At 41.8% G+C, this 19,686-nt stretch overlaps 2 protein-coding genes and 5 non-coding genes across 7 annotated transcripts; 1 reads left to right on the top strand and 6 right to left on the bottom strand.

Annotated features, from left to right (window-relative positions):
* Positions 1-4,297: 4,297 nt before the first annotated feature.
* LOC143745580 (uncharacterized) lies at positions 4,298-4,903 on the bottom strand. Its single transcript, XM_077237732.1, has one exon. It carries the CDS (start codon positions 4,901-4,903, stop codon positions 4,301-4,303), a length of 603 nt encoding a protein of 200 aa, XP_077093847.1. The 3' UTR covers positions 4,298-4,300.
* Positions 4,904-6,185: 1,282 nt separating this feature from the next.
* trnap-cgg (transfer RNA proline (anticodon CGG)) lies at positions 6,186-6,257 on the bottom strand. Its single transcript has one exon. It is a non-coding gene; the product is annotated as a tRNA-Pro (tRNA).
* A 200-nt stretch (positions 6,258-6,457) lies between these two features.
* Positions 6,458-6,529, bottom strand: trnap-ugg (transfer RNA proline (anticodon UGG)). The gene has a single exon. It is a non-coding gene; the product is annotated as a tRNA-Pro (tRNA).
* Positions 6,530-7,030: 501 nt separating this feature from the next.
* trnar-ccg (transfer RNA arginine (anticodon CCG)) lies at positions 7,031-7,103 on the top strand. The gene has a single exon. It is a non-coding gene; the product is annotated as a tRNA-Arg (tRNA).
* Positions 7,104-13,221: 6,118 nt separating this feature from the next.
* Positions 13,222-17,022, bottom strand: LOC143745489 (uncharacterized). The gene is made up of 3 exons (XM_077237645.1): positions 17,011-17,022; positions 14,657-14,993; positions 13,222-13,637 (listed from the first exon to the last, which is right to left on the bottom strand). The coding sequence occupies exons 1-3, from the start codon at positions 17,020-17,022 to the stop codon at positions 13,360-13,362; spliced, it is 627 nt and encodes a 208-aa protein (XP_077093760.1). The 3' UTR covers positions 13,222-13,359.
* On the bottom strand, positions 16,163-16,234 carry trnap-ugg (transfer RNA proline (anticodon UGG)). The gene has a single exon. It is a non-coding gene; the product is annotated as a tRNA-Pro (tRNA).
* A 1,433-nt stretch (positions 17,023-18,455) lies between the features above and the next one.
* trnap-ugg (transfer RNA proline (anticodon UGG)) lies at positions 18,456-18,527 on the bottom strand. Its single transcript has one exon. It is a non-coding gene; the product is annotated as a tRNA-Pro (tRNA).
* Between the last annotated feature and the right edge of the window lie 1,159 nt (positions 18,528-19,686).

Raw genomic sequence — 19,686 nt, 5'->3', positions numbered from 1 at the left:
CTGCAAAAAGTCAATGAAAAGTTGTTCAAAGAAACTCCACAGAACAACAAGTATACCTGTGCTTAGCGTTTCTGCAAAAGAGCCACGGGTAATTCAGTTAAGAGCGATTTAAAATGCTTTGAATCCCACTACAGCATCTACAGACCTGCGAAAAAAGTTCAATTGTCCCAAAGCATCAGCCTCTGATGCTGCAGGACGTGACGTCAAATTCTATGTGGGTTGCAGTAAATGGTCGGACTATGAAGTGGTTGATAAAGAAAAGTAAATGGCCAGACTATGAAGTGGTTGAAAACATGATGCTTGGGCAGGGGCTGAGAGGTGGGGAGGACAACATGACTAACTCCTCCAAAATCAGATTGCCCTTCGGGTGATTTTTGGGCAACTCACTGAGTCTCTGCTCCAGAGAGAACTTCTGAGAGCCTGACTGACAACAGATTCGGCTACTTGCGTACACTTGTAGAGTCACTGAATCCTGGCCTCTTACAGAATGGGAAGGCCCTAGTTTTGATAGAAAGCGTTTGTCGTTAGGGAGCCACACTCCCTGGCAGGCAGCGATTCTGAGTATGTTCTGTGCAAGGAAATAAGCGCTTGTCATCTTGCTGAATCTTGGCTATGTTGTAGTACAGATGAACACAAGTAGTAATAAGGGTTTCAAAAACATGACAGTTTTGAGTTTGGCTCAGTGCTGCAAAAGGAAGGATCCAACCTTGCTGCTCTCGCTGGTTGTTCTGAAATCCCCGGGGAGAATCCCTTAGGGGAGAATCATACCCCTAGACCAACGAGCCTCTTCTTCATTAAGTCTTTCGGGAGGGCGCCACAAATTCAGTGAAGCCCATCTCCAAGACGGACCACGACCTGGCGTCGAGATACGAAAGTGTAGTTGTTCGAGCGTTAGAAACCCCTTGAAGGCATATTACTAATCAAAGGATTAGTAGTGGCCTAATGGATAAGGCATCAGCCTCCGGAGGTTATATTACACTCTATCTCTGGAGATTGTGGGTTCAAGACCCACCTGGGTCGTCTTCAATGGGCTATGTTTAAGTTGGATGTTTGACCAATTCAAGGATGTTTTTTTCAAAGCAATAATGACTACAAGATCTGAGTCAGCGTAGAATGGACAAACTTCGGATAGGCGTGGTGGTGATCTAGATCTCCTTCCTCAGATCTAGATATGGCCTGGATCCGGCGGTTTGCGGTAAACCTCGGGATAAACAGAGAGACTAATATTAGCGTAGACGCCATCTTTCTTATGGTGTACAAAGTACATCAGGATTTATGGGAAGTGTTCCCGGTTCCGGCTGATCTAAACTATGCAGCCTAACATTGAATTATGGCAATCTATAATGTGTTATGTGTATGCTAAGCCAAAGAGATGTGTTTTTAGTCTAGATTTTAACTGACAGACTGTATCTGCTTCCCGGACAATGTGAGGAAGATTGTTCCAAAGTTTTGGTGCCAAGTAGGAAAAGGATCTACCGCCAGCAGTTGATTTTGATATTCTAGGTATTATCAACTGGCCAGAATTTTGAGATCGCAATAGACGTGAAGGACTATAATGGGTTAAGAGCTCGCTCAAGTACTGCGGAGCCAAACCATTTAGTGCTTTGTAAGTAATCAGCAATATTTTTAAATGTATACGATGTTTAATAGGGAGCCAATGCAGTGTTGACAGAACCGGGCTAATATGGTCATACTTCCTGGTTCTGGTAAGAACCTAGCGGCTGCGTTTTGGACAAGCTGTAGTTTGTTTGTTAAGCGTACAGGGCAACCACCCAGTAGAACATTACAATAATCTAGCCTTGAGGTCATGAACGCATTAACTAATTGTTCCGCATTTGTCAATGAGAGCATATGACGTAATTTAGATATATTTTTAAGATGGAAAACTGCGCTTTTACAGATACTAGACACGTGACTTTCAAATGAGAGATTGGTATCAAAGAGCACACCCAGGTTCCTAACTGACGACGAAGACTTCACAGAGCAGCCATCAAGTGTTAAACAGTATTCTAGGTTATTGCGTGTGGAAGTTTTTTGTCCAATAATTAGAATCTCTGTTTTTTCAGAATTTAGTAGTAGGAAATTACTAGTCATCCAGTTTTTTATATCAGCTATGCATCCCGTTAATTTTGTGAATTGGTACGCCATACTGAACTTTTGACCGATAAGACATCTCTTCATTTAATGCTACAAACTGACAACGGTCAGATAAGTATGATTTAAACCATGCTAGTGCAATTCCACTAATGCCAACATAGTTTTCTAGTCTATTTAATAGAATGTTGTGGTCAATGGTGTCAAATGCAGCACTAAGATCAAGTAACACTAATAGAGAGATACAACCACGATCGGATGATAAAAGCAAATCATTTGTGACTTTAATGAGAGCAGTCTCAGTACTATGGTACGGTCTGAATCCGGACTGAAAATCCTCGCAGATAGCATTTCCTTCAAGAAAGGAACACAGTTGTGAGGATACTGCCTTTTCTAATATCTTTGACAGAAAAGGCAAATTCGAGATCGGCCTGTAAGTGACTAATTCTGTAGGATCAAGTTGCATTTTTTTAACAAGCGGTTTAATCATAGCCAGCTTAAAGGGTTTTGGTACGTATCCTAGAGACAAAGATGAATTAATGATGTTAAGAAGAGGATCTATGACTTCTGGAAGCATCTCTTTCAATAGTTTAGTCGGTATAGAGTCTAACATACAAGTTGTTGATTTAGATGAGTTAACGATTTTGCAAAATTCTTCTTCTCCTATAGCAACAAATGAATCAAATTTTTCCTCAGGGAGACTACAATTCACTCCCTGATGCGATACTGTAGTAGACGGTTGCATAGTTATAATTTTGTCCCTGATATTATCAATCTTATAAGTGAAGAAATTCATAAAGTCATTACTGCTGTGTTTCTTGGAAACTTCTGGGCTTGAAGCTTTCTTTTTCGTTAGTTTAGCCACTTTTTCAAATAAATACCTAGGATTATGTTTATTTTCTTCTAATAGGGTTGAAAAATAAGCAGATCTAGCAGCTTTTAAAGCCTCTCTGTAAGCAATCGAGCTCTCCTTCCATGCAATCCGAAATACCTCTAGTTTTGTTTTCTTCCAGTTGCGCTCCATTTTTCTGGCTGCTCTCTTAAGGGCCCAGGTGTGCACATTGTACCACGGCGTTGGACTATTTTCTTTAATCTTCTTTAAGCGCAGCGGAGCAACTGTGTCTGAAGTGCTGGAAAATAGAGAGTTAAAAGTTTCTGTTGCAATATCGAGTTCTTCTAAGCTATCTGGGATGCTGAGATGATGAAACTGATAAGGAAGATTATTGATAAAGCAATCTTTCTTGGCAGAAGTGATAGGTCTAACATATTTATAACACGGAGTCGGCTTTGCAGCCTTGGCTAAATGTAATTTACATGAGACTAGATAATGATCTGAGAACTCATCGCTCTGCTGCAGTATTTCAATGGCATCAACATCTATTCCATGTGATAATATTAGATCTAGAGTATGATTACGACAATGAGTAGGTCCTGACACGTGTTGTCTAACTCCAATTGAGTTTACAATGTCTTTAAATGCCAATCCCAATCCATCTTTTTCATTATCTACATGTATATTAAAATCACCAACAATTAGTACTTAATCTGCAGCCAATACTAATTCTGATAGATAGTCAGCAAATTCTTTGATAAAGTCTTTATGGTGCCCTGGTGGCCTGTATACAGTAGCCAGCAGAATTCTCAAACGTGATTTATCGTTTACACTATATATTTTTACATTAAGCACCAACACTTCAAAAGAATTATATTTAAAACTAGATTTCTTAGTGGTTTTGAAAATATTACAATAATTTACAGCAACACCTCCCCCTTTGCCTTTCGGACGAGGTTCATGTTAATAACAGTAATCTTGCGGGGTGGACTCATTTAAAGTAATGTAATCGTTTGGTTTTAGCCAGGTTTCTGTCAAACACAGCACATCTAGGTTATAATCTGAAATCATATCATTGACAATAAGTGCTTTTGAAGTAAGGGATCGAATAATCAGCAACCCAAGCTTTATCGTTTGCTCATCTGTTTTATATCTGTTTTTTACTTGTTGAACATCAATTAAATTTTTAACCTTAGATAGGTTTGGAAGTTTTTTGTATTTCCAAATTCGGGGAACAGACACAGTCTCTATATGATGATATCTAGGTGAAAGAGCCTCTATGTGATGGGATTCATCTGACCTTGGTGACGCGAGGGCGCTAGCAGACGGTCGGTTTAGCCAGTTTGTCTGCTTCCTGACCTGAGCCCCAGATTGTCATGTTTTATCTCTAAGACTATGAGCCAAATTACTAGAGAGAAGAGCAGCACCATCCCAGGAGGGATGAATACCATCTCTTTTCAACAGGCCAGGTTTACCCCAAAAACTTTTCATATTGTCTACGAATTCTATATTAATTTGCGGACACCACTTTGACAGCCAGCCATTGAGTGAACACAATCTACTAACTATCTCATCACTCCTTCGAACAGGAAGGGGGCCAGAGCAAATTACAGTGCCTGACATCGTACTTGCGAGTTCAAACACCTCTTTAATGTTAATTTTGGTGATCTCCGACTGGCGAAGTCGAACATCATTAGTGCCGACGTGAATAATAATCTTAGAGAATTTACGATTAGCATTAGCAAGCACTTTTAAATTTGCTTTGATGTCGGGCGCTCTGGCTCCCGGCAAACATGTGACTATGTTGGCTGGTGTCCCTATTTTCACGTTCCGTGTAATATAATCGCCAATTACCAGGGCACAATCAACAGAATTCTCAGTGGGTGTTTCACTGAGTGGGGCAAATCGATTTGTTGTGGTAATCGGAACGGAAGAGTGGTTTTTTGATCCGCGACTTGAGCGATCCCTCACTGTCATCCATCTGCCTGGCTGCACAGGCAATAATTCAGCCGGAACCGAATCATGTAAAGGGTTCACTATAATAGGCGCATCCAAAATAGTATCTAAAGCTCTAGCACACTTACTATCCTCAATTAAAGTTTGGATCCGTGTTTCTAATTCTGAAATCTTCTCCGTCAGCCTGACTGTCTCCTTGCATTTATCACATATAAACCCTATATTGCCGACGGGGAAGGCTATGCTAAACATGTAACATGAAGTGCAGGTTACAATAACAGGACAAGACATTACTCACCGTATTTGTTGACTAATTCTTACTCACCTGGGCTTTTTATGAACTCAGAGGCGCGGGCGCGCGAGAGAAAAATAAATAAATAACTGAGCGCACGGGTGGCGCGTTAACAGGCTAGCGAGTTGCTAGCGTGTTGTGCTAACAATCGTGTTGTGCCTCTGATGCTGCAGAACGTGACGTCAAGTACTATGTGGGTTGCAGTAAATGGCCGGACTATGAAGTGGTTGATAAAGAAAAGTAAATGGCCAGACTATGAAGTGGTTGAAAACATGATGCTTGGGCAGGGGCTGAGCGGTGGGGAGGAAAACATGACTAACTCCTCCAAAATCAGATTGCCCTTCGGGTGATTTTTGGGCAACTCACTGAGTCTCTGCTCCAGAGAGAACTTCAGCAAGTCTCGCTTCTGACGGGACATATTCAAGCGGGCTTGAGCTTCTGAATGAGCTTTCTTCTCCGTCAGAATGAGCTTTTTTCTCCGTCAACTTCTAAGGGAAAACAATGCCTTTCATACACCAGGAAGAGCACAATTTGTTTTATCACCGAGCTTAAAAAAAGAAAAAATGAAGAAGATTTCCTGTGGTATCACATGCAATTGCATAAAGAAAAGTAAATGGCCAGACTATGAAGTGGTTGAAAACTTGATGCTTTGGCAGGGGCTGAGAGGTGGGGAGGACAACATGACTAACTCCTCCATAAACAGATTGGCCTTCGGGTGATTTTTGGGCAACTCACTGAGTCTCTGCTCCAGAGAGAACTTCAGCAAGTCTCTCTTCTGACTGGACTCATTCAAGCGGGCTTGAGCTTCTGAAATAGCTTTCTTCTCCGTCAGAATGAGCTTTCTTCTCCGTCAACTTCTAAGCAAAAACAATGCTTTCATACACCAAGAAGAGCACAATTTGTTTTATCACCCAACTTAAAAAAAGAAAAAAAATTAAGAAGATTTCCTGTGGTATCACATGCAATTGCATACAGAGTCAGAGAACCGTTGAACTCATACTAAAGGTGAGAGGGCACGTCCGGGATTTGAACCCGGGACCTCTCGCACCCGAAGCGAGAATCATACCCCTAGACCAACGAGCCTGTCTGACGCTGTATGGGGCTACTTGCGTACAGTTGTACAGTCACCGAACACTGGCCTCAAACAGAATGAGCAGACACTAGTTTTAATAAGAGCATTTGTCCTTAGGGAGCTGCACTCTCTGGCAGGCAGCAATTCAGAGTACATTCTGTGCAGGAAATAAACGCTTGTCATCGGACTGGCTGCTTGTTCTGAAACTGCTGGGCTCGTCCGGGATTTGAACCCGGGACCTCTCGCACCCAAGGCGAGAATCATACCCCTAGACCAACGAGCCTGACTGACAACAGATTTGGCTACTTGCGTAGTTTTAATAGAAAGCGTTTGTCGTTAGGGAGCCACACTCCCTGGCAGGCAGCGATTCTGAGTACGTTCTGTGCAAGGAAATAAGCGCTTGTCATCTGGCTGAATCTTGGCTATGTTGTAGTACAGATGAACACAAGCAGTAATAAGGGTTTCAAAAACATGACAGTTTTGAGTTTGGCTCAGTGCTGCAAAAGGAAGGATCCAACCTTGCTGCTCTCGCTGGTTGTTCTGAAATCCCCGGGCTCGTCCGTGATTTGAACAAGGGATCTCTCGCACCCAAAGCGAGAATCATACCCCTAGACCAACGAGCCTCTTCTTCATTAAGTTTTTTCGGGAGGGCGCCACAAATTCAGTGAAGCCCATCTCCAAGACGGACCACAACCTGGCGTCGAGATACGAAAGTGTAGTTGTTCAAGCATTAGAAACCCCTTGAAGGCATATTACTAATCTAAAGGAAAGGCATGCCAGACAAGGCCCAGTGGCCTAATGGATAAGGCATCAGCCTCCGGAGCTGGAGATTGTGGGTTCAAGTCCCACCTGGGTCGTCTTCAATGGGCTATGTTTAAGTTGGATGGTTGACCAATTCCAAGGATGTTTTTTTCAAAGCAATAATGACTACAAGATCTGAATCAGCGTAGAACGGACAAACTTCGGATAGCTGTGGTGGTGATCTAGATCTCCTTCCTCAGATCTAGATATGGCCTGGATCCGGCAGTTTGCGGTAAACCTCGGGATAAACAGAGAGACTAATATTAGCGTAGACGCCATCCTTCTTATGATGTACAAAGTACATCAGGATTTATGGGAAGTGTTCCTGGTTCCTGCTGATCTAAACTATGCAGCCTAACATTGAATTATAGCAGTCTATAATGTGTTATGTGTATGCTAAGCCAAAGAGATGTGTTTTTAGTCTAGATTTGAACTGACAGACTGTCTCTGCTTCCCGGACAATGTTAGGAAGATTGTTCCAAAGTTTTGGTGCCAAGTAGGAAAAGGATCTACCGCCAGCAGTTGATTTTGATATTCTAGGTATTATCAACTGGCCAGAATTTTGAGATCGCAATAGACGTGAAGGACTATAATGGGTTAAGAGCTCGCTCAAGTACTGCGGAGCCAAACCATTTAGTGCTTTGTAAGTAATCAGCAATATTTTAAAATGTATACGATGTTTAATAGGGAGCCAATGCAGTGTTGACAGAACCGGGCTAATATGGTCATACTTCCTGGTTCTGGTAAGAACTCTAGCGGCTGCGTTTTGGACCAGCTGTAGTTTGTTTGTTAAGCATACAGGGCAACCACCCAGTAGAGCATTACAATAATCTAGCCTTGAGGTCATGAACGCATGAACCAAATGTTCCGCATTTGTCAATGAGAGCATATGACGTAATTTAGATGTATTTTTAAGATGGAAAAATGCGCTTTTACAGATACTAGACACGTGACATTCAAATGAGAGATTGGTATCAAAGAGCACACCCAGGTTCCTAACTGACGACGAAGACTTGACAGAGCAGCCATCAAGTGTTAAACAGTATTCTAGGTTATTGCGTGTGGAAGTTTTTTGTCCAATAATTAGAATCTCTGTTTTTTCAGAATTTAGTAGTAGGAAATTACTAGTCATCCAGTTTTTTATATCAGCTATGCATTCCATTAATTTTGTGAATTGGTAAGTTTCGTTAGGTTTTGAGGAAATATAGAGCTGAGTATCATCAGCATAACAGTGAAAACTAATTCCATGTTTCCTAATGATATCTCCTAACGGTAGCATGTACAGAGTGAACAGCAGCGGTCCTAGTACTGAGCCTTGTGGTACGCCATACTGAACTTTTGACCGATAAGACATCTCTTCATTTACTGCTACAAACTGATAACGGTCAGATAAGTATGATTTAAACCATGCTAGTGCAATTCCACTAATGCCAACATAGTTTTCTAGTCTATTTAATAGAATGTTGTGGTCAATGGTGTCAAATGCAGCACTAAGATCAAGTAACACTAATAGAGAGATACAACCACGATCGGATGATAAAAGCAAATCATTTGTGACTTTAATAAGAACAGTCTCAGTACTATGGTACGGTCTAAATCCGGACTGAAAATCCTCGCAGATAGCATTTCCTTCAAGAAAGGAACACAGTTGTGAGGATACTGCCTTTTCTAATATCTTTGACAGAAAAGGCAAATTCGAGATCGGCCTGTAATTGACTAATTCTGTAGGATCAAGTTGCATTTTTTTAACAAGCGGTTTAATCATAGCCAGCTTAAAGGGATACTCCACCAGTTTTTCTTATTAAACTATGTTATTCCCTTAACTAAGACGAGTTGATACATACCTCTCTCGTGTCAGTGCGTGCACTATATCGCTCTGTATTGCCGCAAAACTATGTTAGCACTTAGCTTAGCCCATGCATTAAATATGGGCCAAGCAGAGAAGCGACCAAACACTTCCACGTTTTCCCTATTTAAACACAGTTACTCGAGTAGTGTAACTTGACCTGGGCTGGTGACACAAAATAAACCGTTGCGCTTTTCTAAGCGTTTAAAATTGATGACTATATTGTATGGCGGAATACCATAACAAGTGCTTTTGAGTACTTCGACTTGGCGCAATAATATCTTCACTCGTGAAAAGTCCTCTTACCGGCACCCGCTTCCTCTCCCTCTGACATTTCCGTCAATACAACCAACGTGACTTTTACTACCTGTGCTATTAGCAAACTGCAGATCATTTGCAATGGCGGACTTTGTAGATGATTATGACTTCTTTGTAGAAGACCCAGAGCCATATCTGTTTGAACCCGAGTACACGGAGGAGGAATTAGCTCTTATGGACCGTGAGAGGCAAGAAAGATATGATCCAGAACAGACCGGAGCTGGCGAAAGACCACGGGCAAACAGCAATTGGTGGTGCAAGTGTGACTGTTGCGAACTTTGTGAAATGTTCGGAGCAAACACGCCACTTCTTCAGAGTCATCAATGGTGTTTTGGGATTCTTGTTCAAAGCAGCTAACCAAGCTCTCCGCTGTATGTGGTGTGTTGGAATTCGGTGAAAAATGACAGCACTATGTACATTCTCCTTATTTTCACAACCCTTTACGATGCACACTTTAACCATTATTGTACACAAACTAGCTTCCAACAACCTGTTACTTCGTCAACTCCGCTCGAACTACTACTACCGGCACATGTCACGTTGGTTGTATTGACGGAAATGTCAGAGGGAGGGGGAGAGGAAGCGGGAGCCGGTAAGAGGACTTTTCACGAGTGAAGATATTATTGCGCCAAGTCGAAGTGCTCAAAAGCACTTGTTATGGTATTCCGCCATACAATATAGCCATCAATTTTAAACGCTTAGAAAAGCGCAACGGTTTATTTTGTGTCACCAGCCCAGGTCAAGTTACACTACTCGAGTAACTGTGTTTACATAGGGAAAACGTGGAAGTGTTTGGTCGCTTCTCTGCTTGGCCCATATTTAATGCATGGGCTAAGCTAAGTGCTAACATAGTTTTGCGGCAATACAGAGCGATATAGCGCACGCACTGAGACGAGAGAGGTATGTATCAACTCGTCTTATTTAAGGGAATAACATAGTTTAATAAGAAAAACTGGTGGAGTATCCCTTTAAAGGGTTTTGGTACGTATCCTAGAGACAAAGATGAATTAATGATGTTAAGAAGAGGATCTATGACTTCTGGAAGCATCTCTTTCAATAGTTTAGTCGGTATAGGGTCTAACATACAAGTTGTTGATTTAGATGAGTTAACGATTTTGCAAAATTCTTCTTCTCCTATAGCAACAAATGAATCAAATTTTTCCTCAGGCAGACTACAATGCACTCCCTGATGCGATACTGTAGTAGACGGTTGCATAGTTATAATTTTGTCTCTGATATTATCAATCTTATAAGTGAAGAAATTCATAAAGTCATTACTGCTGTGTTTCTTGGAAACTTCTGGGCTTGAAGCTTTCTTTTTCGTTAGTTTAATAATAATAATAATAATAATAATAATACATTTATTTTGTATAGTGCCTTTAAAATTTGCTTTCTCAAAGCGCTTTACAGACAAACATAACAACAGAAAAGAAAAGCAACACACTTTAAACACAAAAATAAGCAGGTAAAATAAATAAGCAGGTAAAATAAGTAATCAGATAAAAGCAATCCTAAAATAAAATGTTTTAAGAAGAGATTTAAAAGTCACTAATGTATTTGCTTCCCTAATGTCAGCCGGGAGAGAATTCCAGAGCTTGGGAGCAGCGAAGGAAAATGCTCTATCACCCCTAGAACGAAGCCGCGTCTTAGGAACAACCAACAGACCACTCTGAGAGGAACGCAGATTACGACATGGTGTATAAGGCAATAAAAGATCAGTCAAGTATTGAGGAGCCAGATTATGCAAAGCCTTATATGCCAGCATATGGATTTTAAAATCAACACGGTACCTGACAGGGAGCCAGTGCAAAGACTCCAAGACAGGGGTAATATGATCCCTAGCCCTGACCCCAGTCAATACTCTGGCAGCTGAATTTAGCAGATATTGCAGTTTGTCGATTGATGATTTAGATACACCAGCTAGGAGACCATTACAATAGTCAACACGTGAAAAGATAAAAGAGTTTATCAACCTCTCAGCAACTGTAAAGGACAGCATAGGACGTAAACGTGCTATATTTCTGAGGTGATAAAAGGATGTCTTAACCGTATTCTGCACAAAAGGCTCAAAAGACAGTGTGGCATCAAATATGACACCAAGAGTTTTTAGTTTGCTTTGAAACTCCAGGGCAACTCCATCAACTGACAGAGTGAGAGACCCAGCCTTTCGCAGTTGATGAGGAGAGCCAAGGAGCATAATTTCGGTTTTAGAGCCATTTAAAGACAGGAAACTATTAGACATCCAACTCTTGATCTCAGTAATACAATTGGAAAGATGCGCAGCATCCACTTGCTGATCCGGTCTTGAATGGATATAAATCTGCGTATCATCAGCATAAAAGTGATAGTTAAGGTCAAGAGATCTTAATAGTTGACCAAGTGGATAGATATACATACTAAAAAGTAAGGGACCCAATACTGACCCCTGTGGGACACCAGTATGAACAGCACCAACTTTGGACCTATAGCCACCCATAAAAACAAATTGACTGCGGTCAGTAAAATATGACTTGAACCAGCCAAGAACTGTCTCTGACAAACCAAATACTTTTTCAAGACGATAAAGTAACAGTGCATGGTCAATTGTATCAAATTCTGAACTAAGATCCAAGAGAATGAGAAGTGACAGGGAGCCAGAGTCGGAGGCTATAAGTAAGTCATTAGTGACTTTAACTAATGCAGTCTCAGTGCTGTGTAATTTCCGAAACCCAGATTGATGAGGCTCAAATAGATTATTTTCAATTAAGTGTATGTTTAATTGAGACGCAACCACTTTTTCAAATAAATTTTCTTTTTCACTTTTTTGTTTAGCCACTTTTTCAAAAAAATACCTAGGATTATGTTTATTTTCTTCTAATAGGGTTGAAAAATAAGCAGATCTAGCAGCTTTAAAAGCCTCTCTGTAAGCAATCGAGCTCTCCTTCCATGCAATCCGAAATACCTCTAGTTTTGTTTTCTTCCAGTTGCGCTCCATTTTCTGGCTGCTCTCTTAAGGGCTCATTGTACCACGGCGTTGGACTATTTTCTTTAATCTTCTTTAAGCGCAGCGGAGCAACTGTGTCTAAAGTGCTGGAAAATAGAGAGTTAAAAGTTTCTGTTGCAATATCGAGTTCTTCTAAGCTATCTGGGATGCTGAGATGATGAAACTGATCAGGAAGATTATTGATAAAGCAATCTTTCTTGGCAGAAGTGATAGGTCTAACATATTTATAACACGGAGTCGGCTTTGCAGCCTTGGCTAAATGTAATTTACATGAGACTAGATAATGATCTGAGATGTCCTCGCTCTGCTGCAGTATTTCAATGGCATCAACATCTATTCCATGTGATGATATTAGATCTAGAGTATGATTACGACAATGAGTAGGTCCTGACACGTGTTGTCTAACTCCAATTGAGTTTACAATGTCTTTAAATGCCAATCCCAATCCATCTTTTTCATTATCTACATGTATATTAAAATCACCAACAATTAGTACTTTATCTGCAGCCAATACTAATTCTGATAGAAAGTCAGCAAATTCTTTGATAAAGTCTTTATGGTGCCCTGCGGGCCTGTATACAGTAGCCAGCAGAATTCTCAAACGTCATTTATCGTTTACACTATATATTTTTACATTAAGCACCAACACTTCAAAAGAATTATATTTAAAACTAGATTTATTAGTGGTTTTGAAAATATTACTATAAATTATAGCAAAACACCTCCCCCTTTGCCTTTCGGACGAGTTTCATGTTTATAAACAGTAATCTTGCGGGGTGGACTCATTTAAAGTAATGTAATCGTTTGGTTTTAGCCAGGTTTCTGTCAAACACAGCACATCTAGGTTATTATCTGAAATCATATCATTGACAATAAGTGCTTTTGAAGTAAGGGATCGACTATTCAGCAACCCAAGATTTATCGTTTTCTCATCTGTATTATATCTGTTTTTTACTTGTTGAACATCAATTAAATTTTTAAGCTTAGATAGGTTTGGAAGTTTTTTGTATTTCCAAATTCGGGGAACAGACACAGTCTCTATATGATGATATCTAGGTGAAAGAGCCTCTATGTGATGGGATTTATCTGACCTTGGTGACGCGAGGCCGCTAGCAGACGGTTGGTTTAGCCAGTTTGTCTGCTTCCTGACCTGAGCCCCAGATTGTCATGTTTTATCTCTAAGACTATGAGCCAAATTACTAGAGAGAAGAGCAGCACCATCCCAGGAGGGATGAATACCATCTCTTTTCAACAGGCCAGGTTTGCCCCAAAAACTTTTCCAATTGTCTACGAATTCTATATTATTTTGCGGACACAACTTAGACAGCCAGCCATTGAGTGAACACAATCTACTAACTATCTCATCACTCCTTCGAACAGGAAGGGGGCCAGAGCAAATTACAGTGCCTGACATCGTACTTGCGAGTTCAAACACCTCTTTAATGTTAACCCTCTGGGGACTAGCTCTTTTTGGTCCGTTTTCTCTATTTTTATATTTGGGGTTATAAACTATATGTAATGGAGATGGAACACCATGTGTTTGGTATCTATGGATGCAGAAGACCCTAAGCTAACAGAGGCACGCATGTAATATGTTTATAAAGGAAGTATGAGTGAAAATGTACAATAAACTAGAGAATTTCAAAAACGGAAATTCGATTTTTGGCATTTATTTCTGAAAATCACACATCACACAACAATAGTGAACAGTTTTTGAACAAAAAATATATTTGTCAAAGCCTTTGCTTGACAGACATGTGTAATTGTTAAATAAAATGTGTAAAGAACAATGAAAAATTTAACTTTATTTACAAATAGTCCCAGGCGTTTTCCTTAGGAATGCTTAGAATTTTCTAAGCAATGGTTTCTCCTCGTCACTCTCCAGTAATTGTTCCAGAGCTTGTTCCACCGTAAATCGTTTACTGCTTGCCATCATAAAAGTGCTAAAACAATAAATAATGCTATAATTGTATGTGTATATATAAATATATTATAATTGTTCTGTCTCTCTCTCATATCTCTGTGTGCTCGCGCTCCGTAAAGCCTTGTTTATACTCGACGGCCCGTCCGTTCGCTTTCTGTAGTCTCTGCCACTCAACGCTGTTTGCGTAATAGTATATCACCCCTGGCGAGGCTACAGAGTCCTCCGATTTGCTAGAATACGTCATGGTAACCTTCCTCTGATTGGGTAAGAAAAATATTCCTCCATCGGCAATTTTCCATTGGTTGTTGCTCGTGAATCTGGCAAACAACATCGATTTCATTGGCCTTTGACGTAGTGGTATTGCGCAACAAGGAAGTGTGTATACAAGCCGGGTAAGTTTGTTATCACTGTTTTCAGCGGAATCTGAGGAAGACGGCAAAAAAAGACGGCACCTCTCTATCATTAATAGTTTTTAAGATAATTACACATTTGTAAAAGTATGCCATTTTTGGCGGTACCGCCCAATCCGTCCCCAGAGGGTTAATTTTGGTGATCTCCGACTGGCGAAGTCGAACATCATTAGTGCCGACGTGAATAATAATCTCAGAGAATTTACGATTAGCATTATCCAGCACTTTTAAATTTGCTTTGATGTCAGGCGCTCTGGCTCCTGGCAAACATGTGACTATGTTGGCCGGTGTCCCTATTTTCACGTTCCGTGTAATAGAATCGCCAATTACCAGGGCACAATCAACAGAATTCTCAGTGGGTGTTTCACTGAGTGGGGCAAATCGATTTGTTGTGGTAATCGGAACGGAAGAGTGGTTTTTTGATCCGCGACTCGAGCGATCCCTCACTGTCACCAATCTGCCTGGCTGTACAGGCAATAATTCAGCCGGAACCGAATCATGTAAAGGGTTCACTATGCTAGGCGCATCCAAAATAGTATCTAAAGCTCTAGCACACTTACTATCCTCAATTAAAGTTTGGATTCGTGTTTCTAATTCTGAAATCTTCTCCGTCAGCCTGACTGTCTCCTTGCATTTATCACATATAAACCCTATATTGCCGACGGGGAAGGCTATGCTAAACATGTAACATGAAGTGCAGGTTACAATAACAGGACAAGACATTACTCACTGTATTTGTTGACTGATTCTTACTCACCTGGGCTTTTTATGATGAGGCGCGGGCGCGCAAGAGAAAAATAAATAAATAACTGAGCGCACGGGTGGCGCGTTAACAGGCTAGCGATTTACTAGCGTGTTGTGCTAACAATCGTGTTGTGCCTCTGATGTTGGAGAACGTGACGTCAAGTACTATGTGGGTTGCAGTAAATGGCCGGACTATGAAGTGGTTGATAAAGAAAAGTAAATGGCCAGACTATGAAGTGGTTGAAAACATGATGCTTGGGCAGGGGCTGAGAGGTGGGGAGGACAAAATGTCTAACTCCTCCAAAATCAGATTGCCCTCGGGTGATTTTTGGGCAACTCACTGAGTCTCTGCTCCAGAGAGAACTTCAGCAAGTCTCGCTTCTGACTGGACTCATTCAAGCGGGCTTGAGCTTCTGAATGAGCTTTCTTCTCCGTCAGAATGAGCTTTCTTCTCCGTCAACTTCTAAGGGAAAACAATGCCTTTCATACACCAGGAAGAGCACAATTTGTTTTATCACCCAGCTTAAAAAAAGAAAAAAAATGAAGAAGATTTCCTGTGGTATCACATGCAATTGCATACAGAGTCAGAGAACCCTTGAACTCATACTAAAGGTGAGAGGGCTCGTCCGGGATTTGAACCAGGGACCTCTCGCACCCGAAGCAAGAATCATACCCCTAGACCAACGAACCTGCCTGACGCTGAATGGGGCTACTTGGGTACACTTCTACAGTCACCGAACACTGGCCTCAAACAGAATGAGCAGACACTATTTTTAATAAGAGCATTTGTCCTTAGGGAGCTGCACTCTCTGGCAGGCAGCGATTCAGAGTACATTCTGTGCAGGAAATAAACGCTTGTCATCGGACTAGCTGCTTGTTCAGAAACTGCCGGGCTCGTCCAGGATTTGAACCAGGGACCTCTCGCACCCAAAGCGAGAATCATACCCCTAGACAAACGAGCCTGACTGACTAAAGATTCGGCTACTTGCGTACACTTGTAGAGTCACTGAATCCTGGCCTCTTACAGAATGGGAAGGCACTAGTTTTAATAGAAAGCGTTTGTCGTTAGGGAGCCACACTCCCTGGCAGGCAGCGATTCTGAGTACGTTCTGTGCAAGGAAATAAGCCCTTGTCATCTGGCTGAATCTTGGCTATGTTGTTGTACAGATGAACACAAGCAGTAATAAGGGTTTCAAAAACATGACAGTTTTGAGTTTGGCTCAGTGCTGCAAAAGGAAGGATCCAACCTTGCTGCTCTTTCTGAAATCCCCGGGCTCGTCAGGAATTTGAACACGGGACCTCTCGCACCCAAATCGAGAAACATACCCCCAGACCAACGAGCCTCTTCTACATTAAGACTTTCGGGAGGTCGCCACAAATTCAGTGAAGCCCATCTCAAAGACGGACCACGACCTGGCGTCGAGATACGAAAGTGTAGTTGTTTGAGCGTTAGAAACCCCTTGAAGGCATCTTACTGATCAAAGGAAAAGCATGCCAGACAAGGCCCAGTGGCCTAATGGATAAGGCATCAGCATCCGGCGCTGGAGATTTTGGCTTCAAGTCCCACCTGGGTCTTCTTCAATGGGCTATATTTAAGTTGGATGTTCCACAAATTCAAGGATGGTTTGTTCAAAGCAATAATGACCACAAGATCTAAGTTAGAATAGAACGGACAAACTTTGGATAGCTGTGGTTGTGGGTTTTTGTGTGCATCAGACTGTCAGTGAATCATTCTTGCCTGCGCGTGCATGTGACCTTTCAGGCTGAAATTACACAAAGCACTGTGCGCAAGAGGCCGAGTGGCCTAAGGGGAAAAAGCCACTTCTTGCTTTTGCACTGGACCTACGACGAAGGCTTTGCGTATGAAAGCCGAGGGGCAGACTACACACAAAACAGGTGGGAAAGAGTCATGAACTATAAATGAATCTAGTCATCGAAAAACATCATTGATACGTTTGTTTTGTCCATACAACCAAAATGGCTGTGTAATTGGAGAAAAACACATGGAACAGAAATGGCGAGCTCTAAATGTAAACAGCCGCATATAGGCTATGCCGTAGGCTTGACTTTGAACTAAAAGGCATCAGCCTTCTACCTAGGGATGCTGTTACTAGGGCGTGCTTGTTGCGCTAGCTCTAAGCCGATGCTGCAAAAAGTCAATGAAAAGTTGTTCAAAGAAACTCCACAGAACAACAAGTATACCTGTGCTTAGCGTTTCTGCAAAAGAGCCACGGGTAATTCAGTTAAGAGCGATTTAAAATGCTTTGAATCCCACTACAGCATCTACAGACCTGCGAAAAAAGTTCAATTTTCCCAAAGCATCAGCCTCTGATGCTGCAGGACGTGACGTCAAATTCTATGCGGGTTGCAGTAAATGGTCGGACTATGAAGTGGTTGATAAAGAAAAGTAAATGGCCAGACTATGAAGTGGTTGAAAACATGATGCTTGGGCAGAGGCTGAGAGGTGGGGAGGACAACATGACTAACTCCTCCAAAATCAGATTGCCCTTCGGGTGATTTTTGGGCAACTCACTGAGTCTCTGCTCCAGAGAGAACTTCAGCAAGTCTCGCTTCTGACTGGACTCATTCAAGCGGGCTTGAGCTTCTGAATGAGCTTTCTTCTCCGTCAGAATGAGCTTTCTTCTCCGTCAACTTCTAAGGGAAAACAATGCCTTTCATAAACCAGGAAGAGCACAATTTGTTTTATCACCCAGTTTAAAAAAAGAAAAAAAATGAAGAAGATTTCCTGTGGTATCACATGCAATTGCATAAAGAAAAGTAAATGGCCAGACTATGAAGTGGTTGAAAACATGATGCTTTGGCAGGGGCTGAGAGGTGGGGAGGACAACATGACTAACTCCTCCATAATCAGATTGCCCTTCGGGTGATTTTTGGGCAACTCACTGAGTCTCTGCTCCAGAGAGAACTTCAGCAAGTCTCGCTTCTGACTGGACTCATTCAAGCGGGCTTGAGCTTCTGAATGAGCTTTCTTCTCCGTCAGAATGAGCTTTCTTCTCCGTCAACTTCTAAGGGAAAACAATGCCTTTCATACACCAAGAAGAGCACAATTTGTTTTATCACCCAGCTTAAAAAAAGAGAAAAAAAATGAAGAAGATTTCCAGTGGTATCACATGCAATTGCATACAGAGTCAGAGAACCCTTGAACTCATACTAAAGGTGAGAGGGCTCGTCCGGGATTTGAACCCGGGACCTCTCGCACCCAAAGCGAGAATCATACCCCTAGACCAACGAGCCTCTTCTACAATAAGTCTTTCGGGAGGGCGCCACAAATTCAGTGAAGCCCATCTCCAAGACGGACCACGACCTGGCGTCGAGATACGAAAGTGTAGTTGTTCGAGCGTTAGAAACCCCTTGAAGTCATATTACTGATCAAAGGAAAAGCATGCCAGACAAGGCCCAGTGGCCTGTGGATGTTCCACAAATTCAAGGATGGTTTGTTCAAAGCAATAATGACCACAAGATCTGAGTTAGCATAGTACGGACAAACCTCGGATAGCTGTAGTGGTGGGTTTTTGTGTGCATCAGACTGTCAGTGAATCATTCTTGCCTGCCCGTGCATGTGCCCTTTCAGGCTGAAATTACACAAAGCACTGTGCGCAAGAGGCCCAGTAGCCTAAGGGGAAAAAGCCACTTCTTGCTTTTGCACTGGACCTACGACGAAGGCTTTGCGTACGAAAGCAGAGAGGCAGACTACACACAAAACAGGTGGGAAAGAGTCATGAACTATAATGAATCTAGTCAACGAAAAACATCATTGATACGTTTGTTTTGTCCATACAACCAAAATGGCTGTGTAATTGGAGAAAAACACATGGAACAGAAATGGCGGGCTCTAAATGTAAACCGCCGCATATAGGCTATGCCGTAGGCTTGACTTTGAACTAAAAGGCATCAGCCTCCTACCTAGGGAGGCTGTTACTAGGGCGTGCTTGTTGCGCTAGCTCTAAGCCGATGCTGCAAAAAGTCAATGAAAAGTTGTTCAAAGAAACTCTACAGAACAACAAGTATACCTGTGCTTAGCGTTTCTGCAAAAGAGCCACGGGTAATTCAGTTAAGAGCGATTTAAAATGCTTTGAATCCCACTACAGCATCTACAGACCTGCGAAAAAAGTTCAATTTTGCCAAAGCATCAGCCTCTGATGCTGCAGAACGTGACGTCAAGTACTATGTGGGTTGCAGTAAATGGCCGGACTATGAAGTGGTTGATAAAGAAAAGTAAATGGCCAGACTATGAAGTGGTTGAAAACATGATGCTTGGGCAGGGGCTGAGAGGTGGGGAGGACAACATGACTAACTCCTCCAAAATCAGATTGCCCTTCGGGTGATTTTTGGGCAACTCACTGAGTCTCTGCTCCAGAGAGAACTTCAGCAAGTCTCGCTTCTGACTGGACTC

The sequence above is a fragment of the Siphateles boraxobius genome, unplaced genomic scaffold, assembly GCF_051911475.1.
Source record: "Siphateles boraxobius isolate OS27281-9 unplaced genomic scaffold, OSU_SipBor_1 1, whole genome shotgun sequence".
Taxonomy (NCBI): domain Eukaryota; kingdom Metazoa; phylum Chordata; class Actinopteri; order Cypriniformes; family Leuciscidae; genus Siphateles; species Siphateles boraxobius.
Note: the sequence above shows the minus strand (reverse complement) of the source record. Positions and strands in the feature narration are given on the sequence as shown.

Bases quoted from the DNA above. Each gene is read 5' to 3' on its own strand.
- LOC143745580 (XM_077237732.1), bottom strand. From the start codon at position 4,903: ATGACAGTGAGGGATCGCTCAAGTCGCGGATCAAAAAACCACTCTTCC.
- LOC143745489 (XM_077237645.1), bottom strand. The intron at 13,638-14,656 runs CTCTGGGGACGG...AGAGGGTTAACA, and splicing joins GGAGATCACCAAAATTAACC to TTAAAGAGGTGTTTGAACTC.